The 11,148-nt window shown below is 33.6% G+C and overlaps 1 protein-coding gene across 1 annotated transcript; it reads left to right on the top strand.

The window, feature by feature from the left end:
- On the top strand, nucleotides 6,909-7,567 carry LOC109724403 (glutaredoxin-C1-like). Its single transcript, XM_020253221.1, has one exon. The coding sequence runs from the start codon at nucleotides 7,073-7,075 to the stop codon at nucleotides 7,382-7,384; it is 312 nt and encodes a 103-aa protein (XP_020108810.1). The 5' UTR covers nucleotides 6,909-7,072; the 3' UTR covers nucleotides 7,385-7,567.

Here is an 11,148-nt window from a genome sequence, read left to right as displayed (position 1 = left end):
ATGAAAAGACAATATAGAAAAGAGTAAATGATGAATTTAATTTTCTTATTTAATTTCTATTAGATGAACTGCCAAACTAAAAAAAATATTATTGATAACTTTATTTAAAGATTCCACCCTTAGAAAAAAAAACGGTCAAATTAAATGTGCATTAATTTAGAAATTTTTATTTGTTTAAAGTAGAGAATGAAGTTAATTACTTTCGATTACTACCGGTTACTAATCATGGAAGCCAAAAAGATTATTGACAATATTAGGTTAATTATATGTATACTATATCTATTAAACTATAGTTATTATTATGATTATATATTTATATCAGTTATTAATTATTAAATTTCTCATTTTGTTCTTTCAAAGAGGGATGAAAGATAACTTGCCACGTGGTAAGAATTATTCTGGCTTCATATAGTTTTATAGATATAGTATAGAGTTATTATACTATCGGAAGTATAGAGAATTTGATGCTTCCGATTTTTTGACCCTTTGATCAAAAATTGTATGTTTGGGATGATTGCGGTCCCCCAGAGTTGAGTGGTCCCCACAGGATAATAGTATTAATCCAAATATTAGAAATAATCAAAAGGGTTGATTTAAGGACTAAAAAGTCGAAAGCACCAAATTCTCTATACTTTCGATAGCACGGTAGCACTACTCATATATATAAATGGAATGAGCGTCTCCATCTAACCCTGATCCAATTTTGTTCTTGTGATGGCTCCATCCTCGGAGATAAAAGAATAGAGTGAAAACATTCCGTTCTCTCAAATCGTAAACGAGGATGAATCACAAGAAAAAACCTCCATCAGTAAATTGTTTTTAAAAATAAAAAATCATGACAGAAGATATAATTTTAATATGAATATGATATAAGTTGATATTGATCACTGGTTTTTTAACCAGGTCCTTGATTATTCTTTTCTTAGGAGAGTCACTAGAAAATTCTTTTTTGTGCAAAGCATTGATTCTGTAAAAAGCCATTGTTCTGGCTTAAGTAAAGGTGCATTGACAAAATAAAAGGGAATGGTAAATGGTAGCATGAATGGTGGAACAAATTCCGAATCAAAACTAGGAATGTCAAGGGTACGGATATCCGAAATTTTACCCGAATTCAAATTCAAACAGAGAGAATTTATTCTATCGAAATGGATACTGTTTCAGATATGGATATCAAAAATTAAAACTTAGCGGATTTAGATTTGGATATGAATTTTGATTGTATCTGATCCGAGCCCGAATCCGACCTAAACCCAAATTGATTTTACATTAATATACATGTGTGCGCATGCGTGCGTGTATTCGGGTTAGACTTCGGGTTTCAGTTTTTTTGTCGGGTTCAGATTTGGATATGAATTTTTAAAATATGTCGGATTTGAGTTCAAGTTCGAATTTTAGGTTTGATAGTCGGATTCGTGTTCAGATTTTTGAAAATCCGTGCAGATTGCAACCCATTGACATCCCCAATCAAAACCCATATGAAATCACTGATGTAATACCATATATATTATTATTATATATTGGGTAATTTGCAAGTGTGGTTTTCAAACTAGGGATAATATCTAATATACCTTTCAAAACTTTAAAAATATCATATTTATCTCTAAATGATCAAAATACTCTTATTTATTTTATAAAGTTCCTTCAAATATCCTCATTTCTCCTAAGATTTACTAATGCGATTGGACTTTAGTAGGGTATTTTGATAATTTAAGGTAAATTTAAAAGTTTCAAATTTCAGTAAGAGGTAAATAAATAAAAACCCTTTCAAACTAAGAGGCAAGTGTCACTTTAAGTTCTCATACATTAATTTGTTGGAATTTTTAGTTCAAATTTTCAAAATTGTTGCAATCAAATTTCACAACTAAATTTAATTGGCAAACATTGATAGTTGATGTAAAAGCAATATATCATCTTAACTATTAGCGCATCATCATAACACTATTACATCACTTATACATTAGTGAGACATTAATATTTAGTCAAATAAATTATGTTGCAGGATTTGATTATAACAATTCTAAGAATTCAAGTAAAAAATTATAATAAATTAAACTATATATGAGAATCAAACGTGCAATTCACCCTATTATATGTGAGTACTTTACGTAGTATGTGCAACCTAAAACCCTACTTCTCTCAAAAATACCTATGTGTTGGTATATATATATATAATATTGAGGGGTTTTGATTGGTATATATACGTAATTCAACATCCTACGTAGGATTGCCAGTACATCAACAACACACAGGGGACGGTTTCTGTAGGATCCAGAAGCATTTATCTTTCTGTTTTCAACAAATTTACTATTTGTAATTGTGTATAAGTTAATGACTAAAGTAAATCCAATAAACATATTCTTTGCAATCCTTCTTGTGTGATGACCTGGGATTGATGGAATAATATATTCCATAGGTAAGAATACATAGCAGTTAGATTATTTAGAATTAGAATATTAATTATTAGGGAATTGACAACTTGACACATTACATGACATGGTTCAGATGTAGTTTTTGTTATGCAAGTGTGATCAATATCTTTGTTAATTTGTTGGACTCTTTTTGAAATTAAAGAATATATACCTCTATGCCTATATCTTGTGAAGGAGGATGCAAAGTATTTCTCTTTCTAACCCTTTTGATTTGTTTAAACATAACTAGTCAAAGTTCCGAACTTAATTAATATATTATCAGAGTCAATTCTAATTAAATCCGTTTAGTCTCGTGTGTCTAAAGGGTTCAGATTCTTTTCATATGGTTCAAAATATAGCCCTTTGTTACACAGTAGTTGTTATTTTAATTTTGGAATAATTGGATACAGGGCTTTTTTTACAAATAGCCCCCTGACAAATTTTATTTGTAAAAATAGCCCCGTCCAAAAATTATTTGCAAAAATGGCCCTGCCCCTGTCACGCCAGCGCCACGTCAGCGCCACGCGGGCAGGGCGGGCCCAAATGTTTAAGTTGAACACGGTGAACCATTCACCGTGTTCAATACAAGATTTTTGTATTGGACACGGTGAATGGTTCACCGTGTCCAATACAAATACCCCAACAATGGCTAAGTTGGAGGTATTTGTATTAGATACGGTGAACCATTCACCGTGTCCAATTATTTGTATTGGACACGGTGAATGGTTCACCGTGTCCAATACAAATAGCTATTTTGTATTGGACACGGTGAATCATTCACCGTGTTCAATACAAAAACTTTGTATTGAACACGGTGAATGATTCACCGTGTTCAACTTAACCATCTGGCCCAGCCCCGCCCGCGTGGCGCTTGCGTGGCGGGGCCAGGGCCATTTTTGTAAATAAATTTTTGACAGGGCCAAATTTTAAAAAATTTTTTGTAAGGGGCTATTTGCAAAAAAAGCCCTTGGATACAGTTCGAAGGCTGCCTCTCTAGATTTATCCTTATAAAACACGATACCAAATAAGGCCTAAACTTTGCGTTTTCGAATCGTATCTCTCTTTTCTATTTTTTGCGAGCCATTTACTTCTAAAAAGGAAGAGAATTTGGGCACTTAGGGGACACCAATTCTCTGATGTCTCAATGCTAGAGAATCATGTGTAATGCAATGGTCTAGCTATAGCTAGGTGTGAGATTTTTTTTTTAAGTTTCTTTTTATCTTGTTTTGTATTAAACCATTAGCTCAACTTAATCCAATTAGTTTTGAGGGACAAACTATGTGCTAATTGGTTCCCCCTTGCCTATAGCTATGTCCCATGCATCCTTAATGTTCTTCTCCATGTTTTTTTTTAAATTATTTATTGCATGCACTGCGGTCTATACACTGATCGACGTCTGCAAAATTCATATTTAGGGATCACGTAAGATCTTAATATGAGTCGTTAGATGTGTTATATATTATATAAAAGATCAATATGAAAAGAAACAATGTAGAAAATCTTAACATCTTCACTTACCTACATGGTGGAGAGAGAGAGAGAGAGAGAGAGAGAGAGAGAGAGAGAGAGAGAGAGAGAGAGAGAGAGAATAGGGGAGGAGTATACTTTGAAATCATGTTATATTTAAAAGATCAATTTGATATAAAATAGCCAAAGAATAGAATAAATAATTTATGACATTTATAAGTCTATGTCTTAAAAATCATGATTCTTTTATAATCTTATTTTAATCTAATAGATAATAAATTTGTTAACATTATCGATTCTGCGTAGTCTGGATAGTAAATTTTCAAAAGTTATGACTTTTCTTACGTTAACTATTTAAGAGGATAAAGATCATCACTAATGATCTATAATTAGATTTTAGAGCTTTGAGGTTTGTGTTTTGTAGACTCTGGTGTATAGACTGCGGCGCATGCAATAATTTCTCTTTCTTATGTCCTTGTCATGGAAAAATTCTAGAATGTATTAGTTATATTGCTGACGTGGCGTCTCCAACCAATAGAATTATCGCCCTTAAGTTCACCCGTCTCATCATTGTAAATAAACAAAATATTTTTATTGTACTTTTTTTAAGAAAAAGAGAAATATCGTTAGATGTGACTCGAAATTGATAATCGACTTCAGTTCGAAATTTGGACTCGCCGACAGTTTCGCGGTGCGACCAAATTAGAAAATAAAATTGTGAAGGAAAAACGAATGTCTGTGGTGGGTAGCGGAGGGCTCGGGCCGACAGATCCGAAACCTGTTAAGAGTTTCCTTTTCGTTTTTGCCCTAGAGGCGACAGATCGTAGTTGGTTGTACTCGAACATTGTATTTTCTCTTTTTCGATAGTGAAGTTCTCTTCTTTCTTGTTCGTGATTTTTTCTTACAAAAAGGTTTTTCACGTAAATCTGTGTGTTCTCTTTTATTTCTGCTACGTGGTTTGATTATTTCGTATTCGTCATTTTCGTTTCCGTTTGTGCCTATGTCGTAACAAATATGATAAATATAATTAGCTTGTTACTGATGATGTGGTGCAAATACGACACTATAAACTTCCTCCTTGTCATGGCCCACCACATCATCAAACTCATCCAATCATCTCCTTCCAAATGGCATGCTTGTTAACCAAGTTTAATGCCTTGTCAATTTAGGTGAGAAACATAAACTTAGAAAGCATATATTGGGAGATTAAGAAACACTTTCATGTAATTTCATGGCCCCCTATTTTACAAATCCTTCTCCCTTCCATTTTAGCAAAGGATCCAAATCTTATCAACTACACAAAAGGGTAAGGACATTAATTTCTTGCATCAAAAACTGTGAGTGGTGGTGGGGTGGCCTTTTCCCCTCCCAACTCTACTTCTAGATTCTAACACCGACCTCCTAATTTAGTGTATTAAGATATTCTAAATTTTTAATCTGTGGATATGATACTTAGTGAAACCTTTAATTCAGAAGCTTTAGTATGTAGATTTGGGTTCAATATCTTAAATTCTTTACAATTCGGATTATTATTTTATATGATCAACTATTCTTTAAATGCGAACTTTTATTAGTTATTATCATGAATGAAATATAAATAATGCAAAATGGCTAATTGTCGGTTCGAACGGACTAAAGTTTTTATGGAAAACACTGTTTAAGTAAAAGTTTTTTTTTTTTTTGTTGGGAGGGGGGGATGGAAGAAGTATTAAACTATGTAAAATTTAACTTTTATCTTCTGATACAACAAAAGTTTTAAGGGCTTTTTTTGCAAATAGCCCCCTTACAAATTTTTTTTTTTTAAATTGGCCCTGTCAAAAATTTATTTGCAAAAATGGCCCTCGCCCCGCCACGCAAGCGCCACGTCAGCGCCACGCGGGCGGGGCTGGGCCAGATGGTTAAGTTGAACACGGTGAACCATTCACCGTGTTTAATACAAAATTTTTGATTCACCGTGTCCAATACAAAATAGCTAAGATCGAAATATTTGTATTGGATACGGTGAACCATTCACCGTGTCCAATACAAATAATTGGACGCGGTATTTGTATTGGACACGGTGAATGGTTCACCGTGTCTAATACAAATACCTCCAACTTAGTCATTGTTGGGGTATTTGTATTAGACACGGTGAACCATTCACCGTGTCCAATACAAAAATTTTGTATTGACACGGTGAATTTTGTATTGGACACAGTGAATGGTTCACCGTGTTCAACTTAAACACCTGGGCCCCCCCTGCCCGCGTGGCGCTGACGTGGCGCTGGCGTGGCAGGGGCAGGGCCATTTTTGCAAATAATTTTTGGATGGGACTATTTTTGCAAATAAAAGTTGTCACGGGGCTATTTGCAAAAAAAGCCCAAGTTTTAAACTTTTTAGGTATCAAAAACTTAGTTGCTGCATTTGGAGCAAAGGAGTTGACCAGAACTAGTCCAAACAAGCGCTAAGCAAATTATTTGTGTCGGATCGTTGGCGCTAACTATTAATTCCAGAAGTTCGAGCTGTTAGAAATAACCCAACCAATTCACTTAAAGAGTACAGATGCAGCGTCCATGGGTCTCGATTGTGACTCGACCCAACCAGCCTCACGCCACTTCGAACATGACTCGACCCACCCAGCATCACGCCATTTCGAATATGACTCGGTCCAACATGGCCTTCCGCCACAGGTCAAAATACTAATCCATTTAAGCCAACAATTTATGCTAATAATCTAAACTTGTACATAAAAAGCAATTTCGTAAATATTTTACTTTTGGGTTTTTTAGGGTTGGACACTGCTTGAACTTGAAAATTGAGATTAGTCCAACTCAAAATAATTAGGATAGTAATGAGTGATAATTGAACTTGGGTCTCCATCAAACCAATGATCAGAGGGGCATTTTGGGAAAATCAAAATATCTTTCTTATTAGAGAATATAACCCATTGAAAAATTTTCCCCAATAGAATTAAAATTCTCTTGCACTACCTTTTTGTTGCTCTATAAATAACCCCACTCTAGTTAATTAGCTTAAACTCCAACACATCCCAAAATTCACTACCTTAGTTCAATCTCTCACATACCAACTCCCACATTATCTACACTCTCTCAAGCCACTTCAAAATATTGTTCCACTCTTCTTGAATCTGAGCCCCTGCACAAACACTTGCATCACAATTCTCACTTCTCCAAAAAGCAGTTTTTCAAGAGCTCATCATGGACAGGGTTACAAAATTGGCTTCGCAAAACGCAGTTGTGATCTTCAGCAAAAGCTCCTGCTGCATGTGCCACACCGTGAAGAGGCTCTTCCGCGAGCTCGGCGTGAGCCCGGCGATCCACGAGCTCGACGAGAACCCCAGGGGGGCCGAGATGGAGCGAGCCCTTGTGAAGATGCTAGGGCGGACACCGCCCGTGCCCGCTGTCTTCATTGGCGGCACCCTAGTCGGGCCTACCGAGAAGGTCATGTCCCTCCATCTCGGCGGCAAGCTCGTTCCCCTGCTCCGCGACGCAGGAGCTATCTGGCTCTAATACAATATTAAAAAGAAGGAGAAAAGTTACGTATCAAAATGCTACGGTATTCGAATCATAGTAGATTCATATTTCCAGCTAAGTTTATTTCTAAAAGAAATAAACGAAACGGATAACATGTTACCTATCAGCATTGCTCGAAAATTTTGGATGAATTTGAACTATGTTCATAATATGTGATCTCCCTCTCTCTCTTTTCACTCTTCTTTTTTCTTATTTGGTAGAACATGAACTAATCTTAAAATGAGTTTGAGATTAGTAGAAAACTTTCATATTAAAGTAATTAACTATCGTAATTAACTTTGTTGCGCATTTTTTTAATACTTCAATGAAGTTGCCTATGAGCCTTTTATGTTAAATAAAAAATAAAAATGAGTTGATTCTCTCGCTCTACTTAGTTCTTTTTCTTGTTGATCCTCCTGATATCTACGAACCATTTGACACGACTAAAATAATTTACCGATAAAATTAAAATTTGAACTAATTCTAAATCATCTCCTAAAGAGAAAATCCATCTAGATGTAGAGTTCACTCCAAATAGAATAAGTTTTTCTTTAATTTGGTGGGTCTTAGATGAGATTAATGTTTTTGTTGGAAAATCTTTCTAATCTTTTATTAAAATAGTTTTTAAAAATAATTCGAAAGTTTAATTTTAGTTTTAGAAAAATTCGAAAAGAAATTAAATAATAAATAATGTAAAGAAAAGGATTATAAAAGGTTTGTAGATCGAGGTGTACGCAGAGCACTGTTCTATAAGCGAAATTGTCTCTCCATATGCGAGACTTTCCGATGATTACTTCCAGCGATACAACGGCTCCTCATGAATTTACTAAAATTTCTAAATTAACTCTAAAGAATCGAAATTTAAGTTGAGGCGGCGGCCAATTCAAAATGGCCCATAATGGAGGAGTCTCCACATAGGATTTTGTTGTTTAAAAAATAATATACTCACAACATTTTATATGTATGCATTTCAATTCTCACCATTGTGAATTTTACGTGTGACATATATTGACTTAAATGGATCAGTATTCTGTTTTATAGTGGAGTATGTCTATACACTTTAAGTAAATTGATTATGCTCTTTTTTTTAGCTTGAACTTTTGGAATTGACAATTAGTGCCTTCGATCCACAACACGCACTCTACCATAACTTTCATGTATGATTAGTGGCACTAACCATTAATTATATAAGTTTGAGCTGTTAAAAAGATACAATAAATTTATTTAAAGTGTACAGACACAGTATCCATCAGCCTCGATTGCGACTTGGTTTACCTGGCCTCCCCCCACTTTGAAGATGCCTCGGCCAAACCCGACCTCTTGTCATTTGAACGTGACTCGGCTCGACCTGACCTCTTATCGTAGAGTTAAAGAATCTTGATCCCTTTCGGCCAATATTTCAACTATCTCATCTTATTGTGAATTTGTTTCTCTCCTTGTTTTACCAACACCTAAGATATGTCGGCACAGCATTACTCATCAGCTAAGTTTATCTCAAAATTAAAGTACAAGACAAGGTATATATGCTAAGTTAATTTAATAATGGCACACACATGTACAATTAAGTACTAAATATTAAATAATTAGATTAATTGCATATGCATCCCTATAACGTTAAGAAATTTTATACATCTCTATGAAGATTTAGTAATCAAATATATCTCTTCAAAATTGCCTAATATATAAGGCTAAATTACATAAAAGCCTCTTATCAATACTCTCTTTTTTACCTTTTTTCTATCATTCAAAAACCTACACTTTACTCTCTTGAAAAGTAAAACACAGATGGATACAGTGAGACAGAATGACTAAATTGTTCTTATCTTTTTCATCTCCCGCTTCCCATTCTTACTTATTCCGGCGGCAAAGGAGGGCGAGGGCCTGTATCTAAGTATGGACAGAGGGGTGGGCGAGGGCGAGGCGGCGGAGGGCGAAGCGGCGGCGAAGGGTGAGGCGGTGGCTGAGGGCATGTGTGCAGGCATGAATGAGGATTTTAGGAATATTTTGGGTATAAAAAATAAAATATAAACGAAACCCTAACGGAATACTGACGGTTGGGACCGAAGTGAACATTTTTCATTTTTCAAGAAATCAAAGTGTAGGTTTTTGAATGAAAGGTGGGAAAGTGAAAAAATAAGTATTGACATAAGAGTTTTCTGTAATTTAGCCAATATATAAATATATCTTTTCTGTTGACAATTTTAAAAACACCAAAGACATATTTATTTCAAGCTATTTTCAGACGTAAATGCTCACTTATATTGTTTGATTTGTTGTAAATAAAATTCGTTTGTAACTTCTTCTTTTTTTCAAAATACTGTAACTGACTTTTCTATGGATAACGACGAAGTCAATTAAATAAGAAAACAAGATAGAAAATTGATAAAAAATTGACTACTATAACTTGTTTCACCCTCTTGTATATTAGTGTGAAAATTTTTAGAAAATTAAACAAACCAAGAGAGGGAAATAACTAAGTCATTGACTTCCTATAAAACAAACATCAGTTGAAAAAAAAAGAATTACCTAACATTTTTTTGTCCGAAAAAATAATTTTAGCGTGCAAATTAGTTAGAGAGAGATAAACAACCTTTAAATAAAAGTATAATAACCCGACACGTCGTCATCTGATGATTTTGGACTCTGTGGGCGTGTTTGGTTCGCTTCTTTTTCACTCCGAAATCGAAATTGGAATGGGCGAATTCGTTTGTAGGTTTATTCCAATTTCGATTCCCGAGTGGAATGAGAATCCCCTTATCACCTCTTTTTCTAATCCGGCCTAGGAGACCGGATTGGAAGTTGAATCCGGACGTAATGGATATTTATTCAGATTAAATTTATTTTTTAAAATTTTTTAAATTAAAATATGAGTTTAAATTTAGAAATTAAATTTTAAATTTTAAATTTGAATTTGAACTTGAATTAAAAATTAAAATTTAATCAAGTATTTTGAATCTAACTTATGAATTTGAATTTAAATTAAATTTATGGATTCAAATTAAAATTTAAATTGTAATTTTAACTTTGAATTTGAATAAATCGAAATTTAGTTTTATATTTCGAATTATCCATTCAACTTCAAAGTTTAATTTTTTTTAAAAAATAGATTTAAAATTTGACATTATTTCAGAATTTTGATGTAAATTTTTAATATTTAATTTTTTATTTAAATTTAAATTAATATACTATAAAGATAAAGTTAATATATTAATCTGATTACGTTTTTTATATTTACTTGAACCAAACACCAGACAATGGGAATGATTTATTCCGATTCTAATTCAGGTGATGAATCAAATAGAATTAAATAATGAGTTATTTCGATTCCGATTCCAGCTTAGTTTGATTTCGATTCTGATTCTGATTTCGACTTCGAACCAAACACGCCGACAAGGGCGTCAAGAGATAAATCGGGGAAGTCATTAAATCCCAAATGCAAAAAAATTATGATTGAAAATCTAATAAATCATAAAATTTAATAATAATAACTGGACCTTTTTTTTTCTTTTTTTTTTTTCTTTTTTTTTTTTTTTGCTACTTTAAAGATATGTCCTGCATTAATTCCACCATATCCAGAATTATGTCCCTTTTATCATTCTCTCTACACATGTAGTACGTGGATTCCTTGTTCCTTCCTTATCCAATTTTTTAAGAAAATTAATATATATATATATCATATTTAACGGAGCCGATCGTCAATTTGGAAGCTCTATCATCGAAAACAACTCGATAGTAAAACGCTCCGTTTACTATCGAGAGTA

This window comes from Ananas comosus, linkage group 18 (assembly GCF_001540865.1).
Source record: "Ananas comosus cultivar F153 linkage group 18, ASM154086v1, whole genome shotgun sequence".
NCBI lineage: Eukaryota > Viridiplantae > Streptophyta > Magnoliopsida > Poales > Bromeliaceae > Ananas > Ananas comosus.
The sequence above is the reverse complement of the archived record's forward strand: the minus strand, read 5'-3'. Positions and strand labels throughout refer to the sequence as shown.

Bases quoted from the DNA above. Each gene is read 5' to 3' on its own strand.
- LOC109724403 (XM_020253221.1), top strand. From the start codon at position 7,073: ATGGACAGGGTTACAAAATTGGCTTCGCAAAACGCAGTTGTGATCTTC.